The sequence below is a fragment of the Vespa velutina genome, chromosome 9, assembly GCF_912470025.1.
Source record: "Vespa velutina chromosome 9, iVesVel2.1, whole genome shotgun sequence".
Taxonomy (NCBI): domain Eukaryota; kingdom Metazoa; phylum Arthropoda; class Insecta; order Hymenoptera; family Vespidae; genus Vespa; species Vespa velutina.
Window position 1 is genome coordinate 4,934,363 of NC_062196.1, and position 19,124 is coordinate 4,953,486.

Genomic DNA, 19,124 nt, shown 5'->3' on the forward strand with positions numbered 1-19,124 from the left:
ACTATATTAAACCAGCTTGGAAAATTTATTTTTCAATGTGAAATATATATATACATATATATATATATATATATATATATATATATATATATATATAACACATTCATACGTACTCTATCAAAATATATTGGTATTGTAATATATAATAGGATTAAGGAAATGAAAGGATATAATATGGTATTAACAAGAGAAGGGTTTAATTAAATGTGGCGTGTAAAAATTCTTTGACAAAAGATGAAATTTCATAGAAATACGTTGCTTTATTGAAACACTTACATCCTCGATTCTCGTCGTTCCGTTTTAACCGCGATAATATTACTTTTTTCCTTTCTTTTTCTTTTATCCTTTTTTTTTTTTCATCTTTTTTTCTAATTCCTTTTTTTCTCTCGTTTCTTTTTTTCTTTTCTTTTCTTTTTCTTTCTCCTCTCCACCCCTCTTTCTTTCTTTCGTCCTTTCTTTTTTTCTTTTTCTCACTTTCGCCGTTATTTATCAATGACACTTTTATATCGCACGTTGTCGGACTAACGACAGTTCGAAGATTGCGTGACGTACGGGTGAATTCGCCGTATGTGTGAAAACGGTAATGCCAATACTGGTGGATGTACTTAAAAGAAATGAAAAGGAAGGAGATAAAAACTAACAAAAAAAAAAAAAAAAAAAAAAAAGAAAAGAAAAAGGAAAAAAAGAAAAAGAAAAAAGAAACGACGACGAAAGAGACGAGAGGAAACGACAAAAGGAGAAAAAAGAAAAAAAAAAAGAAGGGAGAAAAAGAAAGGGATGAAAAAAAAGATGAAAGAATCTATCGAGTAGCACGAATTACGGCCGATGGAAGAAACGTCGTTTAAAAGCGATGATAAGAAGGCGGAGGCAAGCAAGAATGAAAAAGCATAGTAGTAGAGTGTATGAGATTTCATCGTTCTTTCGAGATTTTCAATTTCGTATGCCTCCACTCGAGATCTGTCGACAAGATTCGTCCTTGATTCTTCCGTCGGCCGAATTCTCTCGGATTTAATAACGACGACACATGATGATAATGACGATGATGATGATGATGATGATGATGATGATGATAATGATGACGATGATGATGATAATAATAATGATGATAATGATTATGATTATGATAATGATAATTATGCGAAACATTAGGACGCGAAATTATATCAAACGAAAAGAATCAAATTATATAATTGCAATGATACTTATAATAATACTAATAGTAGTAATTATTGTGGCAATCATAAGAATAAGAATAATAATAATAATAATAATAATAATGATAATAATAATAATAATAATAATTACAATAATAATAGTAATGATAATAGTAATAATAATAATAATAATAATAATAATAATAATAGTAATAATAAGGATGTATGTGATCTCTTGCGATGCGCCAGTCATTATTATGTACAGATTTTTATATGTGCCAAGCGCGTATTTCAAAAGTGTCCTTTCATTATTTCCGACGATCGAAAAGAAGGATCGTTACGAATTTTCTTTAAACAGATCTGTGCGAATGTAAGCAAAGATAAGAAAGAAAACATCGCGAGCGCAGTGAATGAAATTCAGTATGTATCTACTTTTGAAATACGCGATTACAGTGCATTGCAAACACCGTTCTCTTTCTCACTCTTTCATTCGTTCTTTCACTCTCTCACTCTCTCATTCTCTTTCTCTCTCTCTCTCTCATTCTTTCTCTCTCTCTCTCATTTTTATATATAATATGTATACACCTAACATAATGTGTATCATTAAAGATTCCATTTATTTTTTTTATATCTATATATATATATATATATATATATTTATATATTTATTCATTTAATTATATATACCTCTCTGTAACATATAATATTGTACATTATACGCGTTACACGTTGTCGGCTATCTACATGTATCATACAAAAAAACACTGAACGTATCCTGCGCGACGCTTTCACAAGAGAATTCTTGAAACGTTCAAGGGCGAAAACATTGTCATTTTCATCGTCCGTCACATTCGAAGAACGTTTTATATTATCATTATATATTTTCTTGGTTAACATTTTCTTTTCGTTTTATTTTTATTTTTATTTTCACTTTACTTTTTTTTTTTTTTTCTTTATTCATTCGTTTATTCATTATTCCCTTTTCTTTCTTTTTTTTTTTTTTTTTTTCTCAAAATTTTTGGGACACGTGCGCTAGAGTGATGACGCACGCACAAGCGGACGCACTTACATACATACGTCCATCGCGAGTATACGTTCGCTAATTTATATTTATTTTCGCGGATTATCACATTTTTGTCGCTCTCTGTGCCGGCATCACCGCCAACCTTCACCCCCCCCACCCTTCTAACTTTTCTTCGTCATTATTTAACAGCACCGCAGCCCGAACTATTCTCACCGATCTATTCTATCATAATTATACGCTTCTCCTTTTCTTTTCTTTTCTTTTCTTTTAACTTCGTTTCGTTTCGTTTCGTTTAGTTTTTTTTTTTTTTTTCTTTATTTATTTCTATCAATTAATTTTACCGTTGCTTCGTGTCTCCGACCGATTTTGATTTATAATATATATTTGGTATGGACGATACACACCGTATATTCACGATCTCGTTGTACCAACGTGTACGTTTAATAACGTCTACCAGCACGCTTAAAAAGATAACGGCTTCTGAACGACGGCCGAACGATTATGTAATGATCGATAAACTCACCGAAATGTTATACATACATATGTAGGTGTGTTACATTGCTCGCGTTAAAATCGTCTCGCGTTCATTTTTCATTCCTTCTATTTTCTTTGAATTTCTTTTCATTTCATTTCATTTCATTTCATTTCATTTCATTTCATTTCATTTCATTACATTTCATTTCATTTCATTTCGTTTCATTCCATTTCAATTCAATTCAATTCAATTCAATTCACAATTCACAATTCAATTCATTTCGTTTCATTTCAATTCATTTTCTATTATTTTCTTTACAACGATAATGCCCCTTCGATAGATATCTACGACAGCCATTTATGTGTACGTCGACTCGTTTCGAAGATGCATCCATTCTCTCGTGCGAATGAACCCGAGCGAAACTATTCTTCTTCTTTTTCTTCTTATCGCCATTGATTTCTATTTAATGATCGCTCATAGCGATAGCAATAACCATTGATTTAACGTATACCGTACGATCATCCACGATACGTTGAAAATATTGCGGTAGTAGTAGAAATAGAAATAGAAGTAGTAGAAGAAGTAGTAGTAGTAGTAGTAGTAGTAGTAATAGTAGTAATAGTAATAGTAGTAGTAGTAGTAGTAGCAATGTAGTAGCAATAGTAGTAGAGACCGATGGCGATAAGTATGACGCGCGCGAAATCGAGATCAACGACCGAAAACAAGCGAGAGTGTTTTTCTACACAACAAATGATAATAACATATGTATGTATCTACGTACGTACATACGTATGTATGTATGTATTTATTGTATATACACACATGCATGCGTATATAAAATGACTAATTCCAAAATAATTTCGAAAGACCTGCTGCTGTCGCTTGATAATAAAATAGCAATCGTAAATCGATACTCTCGAACATCGCATCTCGTTCGAATGTTACATCAACGAAAAGATTTGTTACTAACAATAAATTGTTTAAGTGTCGTCGTACGCTCAACCTGGCGCATCCCTACGCATTCTTGCATACATTGACAAATCGACAAATGGTGATTTGAAAATCGAGATAAACGAATTGCAAATAGAAAGATAGAAAATAAACTATGTCAATGATTTAATCCGATTTTTTTTAAAAAGGAAGCAGGAATCTAACAAATGAGTCGAAGAAGACGAATCGCGATCGATTATTAATTCGATCGTTTGTAAAGTAAAGCACACTACGATACTACGCTTCATTTTTTTTTTTTTATTTTTTTTCACTTTTCTTTTTTTTTTGTTTGTTTGTTTGTTTGTTTGTTTTTTTTTTTGTCTTTTTTAGTTTTTCTATTTAATTCTAGCGCCTATCAGAGAATCGTTGTATACCACTCCATGCTACGTAAGTAAGTACAGGATCGTGGACGGAGGCTCGAGGAACGATTGTGCGCGAAATAAAACTATCGCAAAAACTATAAAGCATCGTCTGCATATCGGTTAAATGTAATCGCAGTGGCAACAACGTTTTCCTCCTTTTACTTTTCCTTTATCTTCTTTTTCGTCTTCGTCTTCGTCTTCTTTCTCATTTCTTTTTCATTTTTTTCTTTTGTTCCTTCTTCTACTTTTTTCCCCCTTTTTTTATTATTTTTTTTCTTTCATTTTGTTTTCTTTCGTTTTAAATTATCATTATTCTTCTCATCGTTCGACTAACCGCTAAAATTCATTATTAGGCTCGCGTCAAAGCATATTTCGCCGTCGTCTCGCGTGTAAATATAGAATCGAAAATATTGTCCTCGCAATAATATCCAAAGAGTGAAAACATAAATAACGTTTTCACGTTTACGCGCGGCTAATACAGAGATATATGTATAGATAATCTATCGAATATCGATGTTCGAAGCTAATCGGTCGCATATCGGAGAGACACTTTCGCATCGTTTTATTTATTTTTTATTTTTCTTTTTCGTCATTTAATTGCAATTTGCAATGTATACATTTATCGATTAGACGTACGCACCCATGTTAATTAATTATGCCTTTAAAATTCCACAAGAACAGCAGCAGCAGCAATAGCAGCAGCAGCAGCAGCAGCAGCAGCAGCAGCAGCAGCACCACTACCACTACCACTACTACCACTACCACCACCATCACCACCACTACCACCACCAACAACAAGAACAACAACAACAACAACAACCACGCACCCCACGCGTCGCGACTCGAACGAGGACGGCTTCGAGTCATCTTTCTGTTTTCGGTGAGAAAACAAGTAAAACGGGAAGGAAACTCTCGAGACAATTTCAAAGTACACGGTTTGTCCACTTTTTTTCAAGGATGAGAAAAATTATACTGAAGGAAGAAGAGGAAATAAAAGAAGTGGGTAGAGGGAAGAGACTCTACGTGATCGACGTGACACATTTCAGCGATGTGCTTTTTAAGTTCATTAACCATCGTCGAATGTGAAAAAAAAAAAAGAAAAGAAAACGAAAGACAAAAATACTCAAAAACAAAAAAAAAAAAGAACTGATTTTCGATAGAAAAGGTTTTCGAGATTATTGAATCGAGCAGAGTTCATATGTACGTCCGGGGATCTTCGTTCGTGCCAGTTGAAAAGGCGAATACCGGTTGACCGTACCTTGGATGGAATCGGAGTCTCCTTTTCACGCAATACTTTCCTCCTCGTCGTCCTCTTCGTCTTCATCGTATTCGTCGTACTCGTCGTCATCGACAACCTGCCAAGAAGAGGTTTCGTCGGAACGACGTCGACGGCGTTGCTGATGTTCTTGTTGTTGTTGATAATGTTGTTGATGTTGTTGATTATGATGATGTTGATGTTGAACGAGAGAAACCGAAGAAGAAGAGGAGGACGAAGAGGAAGACGCGGACGATTGAGGTGGTGGTGGTAGAGGCGGTGGCGGCGGCGGTGGTGGCGGTGATGATGACTGTGGTGGCGGCGGTGATGGTGGTGGTGGTTGCGGCGGCGGCGGCTGCGGTGAAGGAAGAACGTCGTCGATCGTCGTCGGAGAATGATGATTCGAATTTGCGACGGTAACACCGGCAACGGAAGCAGCGGAAGCGGCATAGACCGCAACGGCAGCGACTCAAGCCAAGGCGTAGGGGTGAGTAGCGTGATGTCACAATCCTGGAGCCGCTGTGGCGACCGACGGAGGAGGAGGCGCACTGCTGGTAGCCACGCTTGTCGCGTGATGGTACAAAGGACTCTGGTAATATTCTTGATGATGATGATTACTCATATTATGCATGGGTCCTCCAGCGGTATTCGAGCCAGCGTGCATTCCGTTATGATGATGATGACTTGGTGGGGCGGAATGTGCGTGGGGGTGATGAGGCGAGCCGAAATTCGCGTAGCTCTGATGAAGCTGTTCATACATCTTCATCTCCGGTGGCTTCGTATCTTGGGCTCCTGGCGACGTACCTGCCGTTGCGCCAGGTAATAACCTGGTAATGCTAAATGGATGACTGGCAGCCGTATAAGGTGGCTCTTGTTTTAGGCTCCCTGCCATACCGTGATGAAGAGCCGCCGGATCGGATAGCAAGTGAGGATGAAGTGTACGACTGACCATGGCAGTTAGTTCGTCATGTGCCGTACCGAGATCTGGTCCTAACAATCCACCGATATCAGTGGTGTCACTTTTAAGAGCAGCATGATGCTGATGAAGCCCAGCCGAGTGATGATGATGATGAGTCGAGACCAAAGAGTGAAGGTCTTTGTCGTCTTGTTGCTGAGGAGCATGATGAAGGGACGAAGGTGTCTTCTTACCGCCATGACCGAGATCATGAGAATTCGGACTATTATGACCAGCGGCGGCGGCTGCTGCAGCAGCAGCGGCGGCAGCAGCCGCGGCCGCAGCACCCGAATGATGCTGTTGGTGCTGTTGATGTTTGTTATTCTGCCTCGTCAATTCTTTCTTTTCGTCTTTGAACCTCTTTTGACGACGCAAATAACAACCATTTTCGAACATATTACCGCTCTCCGGGTGCAGTGTCCAAAAGGAACCTTTACCCGGCTTATCAGGTGTTCGCGGTACTTTAACGAAGCAATCATTGAAACTAAGAGAATGTCTTATCGAATTTTGCCATCGTTGCTGATTCTGCCGATAAAATGGGAATAGATCCATAATGAATTGATAAATCTCCGAAAGTGTGAGCATTTTGGTTGGCGCGTTTTGTATCGCCATCGTAATCAAACTAATATAGGAGTAAGGCGGTTTTGCGTGCGTGTAACTTCGCCGATAAGATTTGTCGGTACGTGCACGTTGAAGGGCAGAATTCGGAGAGTCTGGTTCGGTTAATGACAAAGGATCTCTGGTTACAGCGGTACCACCGCCTGGCGTTAACGGACCATAACCCACGGCGCTCATGCAAGCGCCACCACCGCCCATCGATGTACCTCCATAACCACCCATGCCACCACCACCCATCGAAGCCATCCCCATTGCCGAGCTCATCGTGCTCATATTGAATCCACCGGCTCCCTGAGGACTGCAACTCGGGCCGACTCCAACGCCCATCGACATCCCCATAGACACGCAACCCATCGAATTTATCGAGCTGTACGTGGGTGCCATGCTGCCCATACTGGACATCGCGGCGCTGGTCATGGCACCACCGAGACTACCAGCCTCGCTGTACAGCTTTTGCGACTGGAGCATGGTCATAGAGCTCACCGGTGCCGGGGTGGGCTGCTGTCGAGACGTCAAGCGGGAATCATGAAAGCCACGGTACCACGACTGCTGATAATCCGGTGACCCCTTAATCTTATATCCGCCCGTACTTCCTTCACTTTAATCCTCACGTCTCACTGAATCACGGTAACGATAAGGGTTCTTCCTTGAAGTATCTCGATCACGCGACACCTTCACTCTGTTCTTTTCGATTGAATCTCTTTCTATATCTCTATCTCCGTCGTTATCCCTATCTTTTTCTCTTTGTCCTTATTCCTTAATATTACACTCAACAATTCACAAAATTTGCTTATCAACACTAGGATCCTATCCTCGTGTCCTCACACGCCTCCTATTATACAGTTCACCGTAGTATCAGTGAGAAATTCCAAAAACTAATGACAGATCTTCACGACCAATATTTATTCCCTATACGTGCACTGTGTTCTCCTTAAGCGAAACAATGCATGCACGACGTCCGTCGGGCCGGCACGAAGGACGACACTCGATGACACGTAAGTTGTGTTCACGCGCGCACGCTGCCCTGTCCTCCTCGGTGATATGTTGGGGTAGTATAATTGTTGTTCCAACAAATGACACGATGATCGTAGTTAGAGAAGAGGCCACGGCACTTTCGCGAATGTCGCCGACAACGACGATGACGACGACGACGACGACAACAACAACAACAACAACAACAACGACACGACGGCGACGACGTCGACGACGTCGACGATGACAACGATGGTGGCGGCGACACCAGCACCGTTTGTCGCGTAGAAGCGCGCTCGGTTGTTTGAACGGGGCCTGTTTGAAGCCACCTCACCTCTACACTATTCTACCTCTGTGTGCCGTGTGGATGGAGGCCGGTTAGCGAGTGTTCTCCGCTACTCTTGAGTCGCCGAGTCTTGTTCAAATACACCCCACTCTATGCAACATGGCGCCGCGCCCGAACATTCTATTCGAACCAATGGGTACCTTCCTGATCCCACCGTTGGTATTAACCAACCAATCGGACTCTCTCGACTCTTCTACCGGTGGCGTGGCCGTATCACGGAGTTTCGAGATGCGATGAATCGTGGCCGCGACGGACTTCTCTCTCTCTCTCTCTTTCTCTCTCTCTCTCTCTCTCTTTCTCTCTGTTTCTCTCTCTTTCTCTCTCTTTATCTTCTCCTTTCTCTTTCTCTTTCCAGCGCAAGCGCCGTATCTTCGAACTTCTTCGAAGTCGCACGAAGGCCGCTTGCGCAATCTCTCTCCTCTCTCTTGGCCGATAAGCGCCGCCGTCGACGGGTCCGGCGTCGGGTCGAGCGTCGGGACGGCCGCGGCCACGACGCCGGCCACGTTCTCGCGTTCGTTTCTGCTCTCATCTCTCTCTTCCTCTTTCTTTCTTTCTCTCTCTCTCTCTCTCTCTCTTCTCTCTCTCTCTCTTTCTCTCTCTCTCTCTCTCTCTCTCTCTTTCTCTCTCTCTCACACACACACACACACATACATATACACATACACGTTCTTTCTTTCGTTCTTTCTTTCTCTTTCTCTTTCTCCCTTCCTCATCCCTCTTTCCTCTCTTCTTCTTCTCTTTTCTCTCTTTCTTATCGTCCTCGCGTCGACCGATCCGCCACGCGTTTTTACACCTATCGCTCGTCCCCGACCTTTCTTTCTAATCGTCGCTTCCTTTTTCTTTCCTTTTCAGCAACAATTTTTTTAACTCCCCTTATTCGTCAACTTTTTAGCACGAACACACGATGTTCAACTTCTTCTTCTTCTTCTTCTTCTTCTTCTTCTTCTTCTTCTTCTAGTTCTTCTTCATCATCCTCTTTCACCCCTCATCGTAATTTTGTTCTCTTGTCGTTACAAATCCTTTCAATGTTTCTTTTATTTGTTTGTTCATTTGTTCGTTTGTTCGTTTGTTCGTTTGTTTGTTTGTTTGTTTGTTTTCTAATGTGTATCTTTTCCGTGCGGTGATTTTTTTCCTCATTTCCTTTTGGTGGTGCGAACAAGGACAATTTTTAATCGGTGAGAACTATTAATCTGGAAACATCTCTTCGTAACGATCTTGCATTCCTTCTTCTCCAATGGAACGAGGTAAATAATCCTAAGTATTAGATAAGTTTGCTTCTTTTCTTTGTTAGTTTTTTTAATCGAACTTATCTTTCTTTCACAAATTCTTCTCGCATACTTTTTTTCAAGCTCGCTATTATTCGTACAATGACTTGATCTTGTCGTAGATCAGTTATATACATATTCGAACGCAAGATCGGTCGATAAGTTACGAAGCTTTGTTTTTGATCTTTAAAATTGTCTTTTTTTTATACGTAAATACATTCTTAATGTTTACCCACATTTATTTTCATTCAGAGATATAAAGAATTAATCGTCCAATGTAATTAGTTTTATTATTAGTCTTAAAATTATACTGATTCAAGATTAAATAATAAATTATCTAAAATCAATTATGATTAGTTTGAACATCTAAAGTAATCAAGACGAACAAAAAAAAGAAAAACATCGCAAAATTTAACTACGAGTTTGTCGAAGAAGTATACATTTATAAAACAATTTGATGATCATATATTTCTTAATTTTGAGGCTGAATAATTAATTAGAAAAAATTGATTTATTTGACATATTAGCCTGACAAAAAATACATTAACAATATGAATAAATTAATCAAACCGGTCATTGATGATCGGTGTCGATCATTTTTTGTTGTTACCTTTCTCTTTCCTATTAATCTATAATAATTATGTAAGTACATATAATATTTCTTGATACGAAGCAAATGCGTATAGTTACTTACATGTGTATTTGCTCTCTTGAGGTTATTTGATATTTAAAATGTCATAAAAACTCATAGATTATTCTATCGTAAAGATTCGTTTTGTCTATTGGCTATTGTTTTGTCTTATCTTTTTATATTTTTTTCCAATTTTTAAATTTAAAATGTCATGCACAGCTGTTCTACTTGCATTGATACCAAATCCTCGCTTTATTATTTTACACGCCATTTACATGATATTAAATATTACATAGAATCTATTTTTACATTCATTTGTAGATGTCTGCAAACTCACTTGTCATTTTCGTGCAATCTTCACAAAGATCCCATATATTATTATTATCATTATTATTGTTGTTGATGTTATTGTTGTGGTTCTTGTCCGCTTTTATAATCTCTTTATTCTTTCATTAAAGTGCATCAATAATTAGATATGTTTTTAAACTTACGTTCGTGTTATTACGAGGAAAAGAAAAATTATAATGTATTTTTAAGCTTATATATATTTTATCTACCTACCTGTCTACCTGATATTTGAGAACAAATACGATATTGTTCATTAATTAGCATAATTAAATTATTCTTACTTTAGGATATGAAAACGAGGTTGACTTTATTTCTTTGATAGTAAGGTAGGTAGAGTGTCGACATATCTAATATACTTACTTTACTTACGATATCACGCAATGACTACCGTTGAAAGAAGGAAATAGGTATCGTTTGAAAGTCGAGCGACGAATTGAAGGCACACAACTCGATGATTCGAGCGTTTAGAGTCGGCTAATACTTTACTCGAGAGATTCGTAAACACGCATAGTATAGGTATAGAAGCATTCACGAACGAGCTGCACGTTACAACGTTAGATCCAAGCACCCACCTGTACCGGGTCTTTATCGAGCCACGAATTGTTTGCGGAATGAAAATATTGTCCCTGTAAACAAGTAGCTACAATGTGCCGGGCAAAGCATTCTACGTTATAACAAATCGTACCCCTCGTGCCTCGTCCCGTCTGGATACAAGTGCGCAATCGAGATCTGTTTGTCTCGGTTAGTCTCGGTCCTTAATCTACGATTAAATAACGATTTGCTATTTGACCTAGATTACGGATATCGCGGACTCGATCGATTTGTCAAACGGCCCCTTTTAAACATGGATACGATTAAACCCCGCGACAATGTTTTGCGCGTTTGCGTTTTTCCGTTTCCTATGGGTGATCTTTCTAAACGATATATGTACGTATATAGATACCCCAATCCGATCTCATTTTCTCCATCGTCTTATACATATATCTATTGTTAATTTTAACATACTGATCACCTTAAGCAATCATTCCCAAGAATCAAGAATTTATTATAAAATTTCGATACTTTGGATTATCGAAAACCGATGAATTATTAAAAAAAAAAAAAAAAAAAAAAAAAAAAAAGAAAGAAAGAAAGAAAGAAAAAAAAAGAGAAAGAAGAAAAAGAAAAAAAAAGGAAAAAGGTTAGCTACTTCTTGATCATTGACCAATATAAAAACAAAACAAGAAGAAAGATGAATAAAAAAAAAAAAAAAAAAAAAAAAAGAAAAGAAAAGTGTTTCGTCATTTTAAAAACAAATACAAAAGAGACGACACGAGAGAGACCGGACGACGATCCGACGATCCGAAGCGACGGTAGCTCGTGAACTTTCAAAGGACTCTACCTGGTCCACGTGGGTGGTCCCATCCTTTTTCTTTGTATTATTAACACGAATGATAACCCGTCATCGCATAAGGAAACTATACCTTCTTTTGTAGGATAATTTTTTTTTCTTTTTCCCTTTTTCTTCTTCTTCTTCTTCTTTTTATTTTTATTTTTTCATCGAATATAATAGACCTATCTATATGGTTCGTTTCATTTTGATATTTTCATAGAGTGACGTGAAGAAAAATGAAAAAATTATACTAATAAAGAATATAGATACTATTTATATCTTTATGGTTAAACCTGTACCAACGTTCTCCCAATAAATAATCTTTCGAAAATATAATTTATGCCATGACACGTGATAACAACTAACCGTGAGCTCAAATTATTTTTTCGAAAATTCTCTTTTACGAAAACAAAACTGTTACGTGCTTTTCGAACGTGACCCAAAAGTGGACGCACCTGATTTTCCTTCACGTGAAACATTGACTTCTTGACGGTACCTCTTGCTTTGTTGTTCCGCAGACGTTAAAACAACAAATCCTAAAGAATCGCTAGTACCCAAAGCCCAAAGTCGAGCAAACCTTAGCGATAACACGACAGGTAGACATGTTGGACGTTTTGGTCCATTCTTTCGCGTTAAATTTCAAAGGGCTATTTTTTTAACACCAACCTGATTCAAAACGGATTTACAGCTTTTACTAAGAGTGAAAAGAACGTGCTAGAATACAAAAATAATATTTTGCGGGTAAGATAAAAAAAAAAAAAAGATAAGAAAAATCTACATACGTTTTGCAATATTATATAATTATATTTCGATTATTATTATTATTATTATTATTATTGTTATTATTATTATTATTATTATCATCATCATTATAGAATGTTTGATTTATGTCACGATATTAGATAATTTCTTTCCATTTACATTAATTACTTTTAAGTTATTATATATTTATAATTGTTAAACACGCATATATAAAAGTTAATTATTATATATAACATTTAATTATATAAATTTGTATTGAACGAGTAAATAACATGAAAATATAATTTCAACTTGATTTGTTATTTCTTGATTATATTAATGAATAGATTTTAATTTTACAAAATTTTCATACCCGTTATAATTATTTAATTGGCTAAAATAAAATATTTATTTTGATCTCTTCGAATAGAAAAATATAATCCTAGAAATTGTATAAATCCGATTTCCATGTAGAACACTTGTGTACAGTCGCAAGACAATAACTATGGCCAAGTCTAAGATCTTCCAAACCATCTGTACCAGATGGTTTCTAATTTGATCAATGGCTGTTAAACCATTGTAAAATCCATCTAAATCGCCACGTTTATCCTTGGTTTAACACCATCGAAATCATCGTCACAACACACTGCAGGAAAAAGGGAAAAAAGAGAGAATCGTGCCTAAGATGTGACATAGATGGATTCGAAAACTTGAAAAGAAAAAAAAAGACCACTGATTTTCATTATCCTATCGGACACCAAATCGGTGTCCTATCGGAAAAACCCAAAATATTTTTAAAAAAATTTTCTTATAGTACCATATAGACATTTGAGAAGATAATTGTTAAGGTACTTACATATTAATGAATAAATTTCAAAGAAAGGAGATAAAACAAAAAGAAAAAGAAAAAAAAAAGAAGAAGAAGAACAATGAGTAACAATAGTTATCTAATTGTAAACGAACTCTTGAACGTCATTATGTACTTATCTGATAAAAAGAAAAAAAGAAAAAAAAGAAAAAGATAGAGACAAAAGATAGAAGGAAGAAAAGAAAAAAAAAAAAGATACAAAAAATAAGGAGAGGATGAAAAGGAACGTGCGACGAGTCTATTATTTTTGCTTTTCTCGATCGACAGAGAGAGAGAGAAAAAGAGAGAGAGAGAGAGAGAGAGAGAGAGAGAGAAAGATAAAAGGGATGGCCTCAACGACCCTCCGACGGGCCGATAGAGCCCATCCGATGATTTGGCCCTCGCAAATCTGAGAAAAGCACAACGAAGCACGCACAGCACGTGTCTGGCTTGCGTCTGCAGTAACTCCGTCACGATAAAGCACACGCACGAAATATCTATCTTGCCTATCGTGGTCCTTCCTGTTTAATTTTTTTTTTATTTTCTTTTTTTTTTCATTTCATTTCTTTGTCTTTTTCATCTAAATTTGACTTTTTTGTTTTTTTTTTTTTTTTTTTTTTTTGTTTTTTTTTTTAAATAACTCGAAAGACGAACTGCTGGACTGCCCTTATCCGACATTTCAGTTTGTTTTCTTGACACGTCCTCACAAATTTTCTTATTATTCCCGTTCCTTTCTCATTATCTCTACGATGACAATGAATGATGATTTCGTTATGTGATTCATCATAAAACCCGAACAATATGTATTGTATGTATTTAAAACTATCTAATAACCTAATGAACTAATTTCGGTATCGCATTATATTTTCTATCATACATATCAGCAGCTATCATTAGAATGAGAACACAAGAAAAGAACATATCATTGATATGATTTCAACCTGATTAGCTCAAATAATGAAGAAACTTCGTTCTAAATGACTTTCTTTCCTCTTTGTATTTACGTATTTCACGATAAATAAATTTGAAAATAGAACTAGAAATAAATTTTTTTTTCTCTTTCTCTCTCTCTCTCTCTCTCTCTTTCTCTTCTTTTCTTTTCTCTCTCTTTCTTCGTTTTTTTTTCCTCGAACTTTGCCTTCGTAAAAGAACTTTCGAATGTTTATACGCGTTAAATCAAATAATCTTTTATTTGGCATCGAAGTATAATAGTGATTCACCGACTAAGAGGAAAAATACCATATATCTATTTCCTCTTCTCTCTCTCTCTCTCTCTCTTTTTTATTTTTTTTTTTCTTTTTTTGTACTTTTGATCTTTTTTTCCTTAATCTCCGTGCCGCAATATCGCATAGGTTAGTACGTGGATATAAGCGAAGAAAAGTGACGAACGAACGGGCGTCAGAGAGTTAGGCACGCCGTGGCGCGAACGCCAAGATACAAAATGAGAGAGCAAATGTAAAATGTCGCGAAGAGCCTCGTCGTGCTTGGAAAACGGAGAGGGGAAGTTGGAAGGGGGTGGAGTGTAAGAGAGGGAAGAGGAGACCCTCTTCTTTTTTTCTTTTCTTTTACTTTTCTTTTACTTTTCTTTTACTTTTCTCTCTCTCTCTCTCTCTCTCTCTCTCTCTCTCTCTTTCTCTCGTTTTTTTTCACCGTTCTCCGACTAGAAAGGAAGCTCTTTCAGTACATGTAAAAGCACGTACGGTCGGGGGGATCGATTGTGCAAACAAGAGCCCAGCTCCCTCTCCCTTTTCTCTTCCTCCTCCACCTCCACCTCTTTCTCCTTCCCCTCCTTTCTCCCCCTCTAACCCCCCTGCCCCTCCGCACCCCACCCCTCTTTCTATCCGCCGTTCTCTCGTTAAATTTCCGTTTCACCGTTTCCGTGTAAACGTTGTAAAAGGTAAAAGTTGTAAGCAGCCTATCTCTCGTGCCGGATAAAAAAAGAAAAAAGAAAAAGGAGAAAAAGGAGAAAAAGAAAAAAAGGTAGAAATAAAACAAGGAAAAACAGGAAGAGAAAGAGAAATGAAAAAAGAAAAGAAAGGGAGAAAGAAATGAAAGAAGAAAAAGAAGAAGAGGAAGAAGCAAAAAAAGAAAAAAAAGAGAGAGAGAGAGAGAGAAAAGAAAAAAAAATGAGAGAGAAGAAAGAAAAAAGAAAAATAAAGGAAAGATACGAAAGCATTGACTTTCGCCTCTTTCGTACCATTCCACTCTGAATTGAATTTTTCCAACGTTAAAAAGAAAAAGAAAAAAAGAAAGAAAATTCTTTTTTTTTAACAATCGAACGACCTTCGCTCGTTCCTGATCTTAATACGGATTAGTTTTGGCCAGGTTAACTTTTCTACGCGTATAGACGTACATACATACACACACGTGTGTATATATATATATATATATACACATATCCATCTATAGGTATACATCATATATATATAGGTAAAGGAAAATTCGTCAGGCTTGACGATCGATAAGGGACGTTAAAGGTAGTCCGAGGGCAGGTGGTGGATGAGTCCACGGATCAAAAGGCAGAAATTAGCGGCGATTTTTAGTCCATGCATTCTCTCCCTCTACATACGTCACCCTACGACCAAGTCAATTTTAATAATTTCAACCCTCTCTCTTTCTCTCTCTCTCTCTCTCTCTCTCTCTCTCTCTCTCTCTCTCTCTATTTCTTTCTCTCTCGAACAGTAACGTGCTCTTGCGATGACTCGTAAAGTTCACCGACGAGTTTCAATTATCCGAGAACCTGAGTTACTCCCACGAGTTAGCTTCTCCATGGGATATCGATCGTAGCATTCGTTAAATGCACATAGGAGAGAAGGTAACGTCGTGTGGGCTTGTATATAATTTTCAGTTTTTACTAATATTACAGACTACTTAATATCTAGTATTTTGGTAGTGTAAGTTATATGTAACCGAAAATGGGCGTTATTACTTGAAACATCAACAAATGTCCTCATTATTCTTCCATGTAATTATGATTCTTTTAACTGTTTCTTTTTTCTTCCTTTCTTCCTTTTTTTCTTCTTTTTTTTTTTTTTCAAGTCTTCTTCAATAGGAAAAACAAACCCTATGATATTTCTTATTACATCTTTCTGATATTTATTAAACTTTTGAGCTCTCTCTCTCTCTCTCTCTCTCTCTCTCTCTTTCTCTTTCTTTCTTTCCCTCGATATATCTCCTTTTTTTTCTTTCTCATACTAAGTGTTACCGCTATAATCGCCATAAAAATGTACAAGAGTACCTGCGCGCCAGGTATCGCAACCAATTCATTGTTCAAGATAGGAAGAACAAAGGTTCGCAGTTATAGCACGTGCAAACGAAAAACTTTACTGTCGTGAATGCCGCCACCATAAAATCATAATCGATTTATGACTGCGGCACTTTTCGCTCGAAACCTTCGAAGGTTCCTAAGAAAGGTATATACTTACCTAGATTTTTTTTTGTAGATCTATCTACAACAGATGACGATGAAAGTGAAAAAGGGACGATAAGGGACTATAATCCAAATCCATGAAAATCCTTGATTATCACTACGACGAAAGTATAATGTTTATTTATTATCATTGATCCACTCAGGATATCAAATTTAAAAATTGATCAAATTAGAAACAAAAATGTATAGGAAAGTGTTATTCTTAATTATAATTTTTTTAACCATCCTTATCTAAGATACTTTCTAATTTTAAATCAAATAATAAAGAAGATAATAAATTTGCATTAACAAGTCATTCGATTTAAGACGATGATATAAAAACAACATTTTCAATGTAATGTAACAAGTGAGAAAATTTTTCTAAGAATAAAATTTCCGATCGTTTACGTTACCTGATAAATATCTAAAAGTAGAAACACATAAAGAATCTTAGCGTTAGATAGAAAAGAACGCGTTGTGCTTTCCCTTAGCTACTTTGGATCTTGATGTCGAAATAATGTTTTCTTACTACCTTGTTATCGAGACTATCGAGATACCTTTTACTGTTTCAGACGGATCTTCGTGGGAGGTTGCGCAGCACGCAAAAACAGAGATCCATACGCAAGAATAACACCTTCCGCGTCTGGCTAATCACAACACTTAGAACGCCCTATACGTATACGAGATACGACATTGGAAAAACATTCGATCATCTCGAACGAAACGACCAAGGAAATGAGTAAGAACTACCACGATTAACGGCATAAGGAGAAACGAACGTAAACGTTCTGCTAATCAAAACAATGGCCCCGTATGTATCTATATACTATTGTAAGAATCATCAATTTTATAACGAACGATCGAAAGAATCAAATATAAAGATGATATATCTATGATACATACTTACATTTACTTTTAACCATCCTAAAGGATCGAAAAAATCTAAGGATAATGTTGATTTTTTTCATATTTTTATTATTCGATTTGATCTATACTGTCAAAATTTCTCTCGATAATTTTTCTTCCTTCCTACGTTATATTACGTCTTATTTGATTAAAAATTGCAACGTACAAATAGATACATTATTTATTTATACATATATATATATATATATATATATATATATTTATATATATGTATATATAAAATTCTTGTCGTAGTAAAATATTTTACAAATTGCTTATTTTAAATTATTAAAAAAGAAAAAAAAATATATAAAATACGAAAGAATTCGATCGATTCTTTCGGATGTGCAAACAAGATACTATCGCGGGATATCACGGCCCTACTTATCATAACTCTTATCATAATTTATGCCTGGTCGAACCTACACACGGCGGCGTTTAAATTGTCACCTGAGAATTTCTTACTTCGTATACAAAGATGTGTGTGTATGTGTGTGTTGCGTAGTGAGAAAAAGAGAGACTATGTTTTGTATATGTGTGCGTATGTATGTGTGTGTGTGTAACAAGGGAATTGTAACAACGTTTAATTGCGATATTAAATTTTTCATTGAAAAATATTAAGTTGAAAAATGCAGTCGAAAAAAAAAAAGATATTACAAATATGATTGACATCAATCGTATTGTATAGTGCACTTTAAGAAAGATCATTATTACAAATAGATTAAATGTTTATATAAATTCAATTATGTGATGACACAGTTTAATCAGAACTACTACAAAGTCTATAAAAAATGTAATGAAAATACACATTAACTTGAGATTTCATAGTACGGGAAAACGGTATGTATGTATTTACAGTGTTATCTTGCAAAGATTTATTTAATTATTTATTGAAGATCTCGATTACGTAACGAGGTATGTAGTTTACTTTTATATACTACATACAAACATTATCTATCGTTAGCAGAACTTTCATTAATACATTGGTTAACTATTTTCATTATATCTACTTCCTTCTACGATAAAACTTTACGTAGGGAGGGAAAAAAGAAAAAAGGAAAAAAGAGAAAAGAAAAGATAAGAAAAATCCCAATCTTTGGTTAATTCTAATAAAAACAATACATCACTATTTTATCGCGAGATCGTGTTATTTACAATAATCATCTTAACGTTATGTTATTGCTCCAAACACTATGCGATAAGGCAATTGTGAATTCTCGCGTATTTAAAACTAATTTGATTTTGGATCATTTTTTATAACTAATGTAAAATAATGATCGTCGTTATAAAACTTTACAACTAATCTAAAATAACTATATTATTATTTCTTATAGTATATTAATATTAATTTTTATTACTAAATCTTAGGAAAAAACAATTGCTTTGATATTCTGCTCGGCGTGATCTCTTACTTTTAAATTGTTCACAAAAAATATTCATTTGGAATTGAGATG

At 36.1% G+C, this 19,124-nt stretch overlaps 2 protein-coding genes across 3 annotated transcripts; one reads left to right on the forward strand and one right to left on the reverse strand.

Moving 5' to 3' along the window:
• Positions 1-240: 240 nt before the first annotated feature.
• On the reverse strand, positions 241-9,822 carry LOC124951791 (silk gland factor 1-like). Its single transcript, XM_047500689.1, has one exon. It carries the CDS (start codon positions 7,305-7,307, stop codon positions 5,763-5,765), a length of 1,545 nt encoding a protein of 514 aa, XP_047356645.1. The 5' UTR covers positions 7,308-9,822; the 3' UTR covers positions 241-5,762.
• On the forward strand, positions 6,145-17,838 carry LOC124951792 (uncharacterized serine-rich protein C215.13-like). Of its 2 annotated transcripts, XM_047500691.1 has the most exons (3): positions 6,145-9,395; positions 16,799-16,893; positions 17,337-17,838. In XM_047500691.1, exon 1 carries the CDS (start codon positions 8,244-8,246, stop codon positions 9,273-9,275), a length of 1,032 nt encoding a protein of 343 aa, XP_047356647.1. In that variant the 5' UTR covers positions 6,145-8,243; the 3' UTR covers positions 9,276-9,395; positions 16,799-16,893; positions 17,337-17,838. The 2 variants fall into 2 exon arrangements, with proteins under 2 accessions (XP_047356647.1, XP_047356646.1); XM_047500690.1 differs by lacking the exon at positions 16,799-16,893 and having other exon boundaries at positions 6,147-9,395.
• The last annotated feature ends 1,286 nt before the right edge of the window (positions 17,839-19,124 follow it).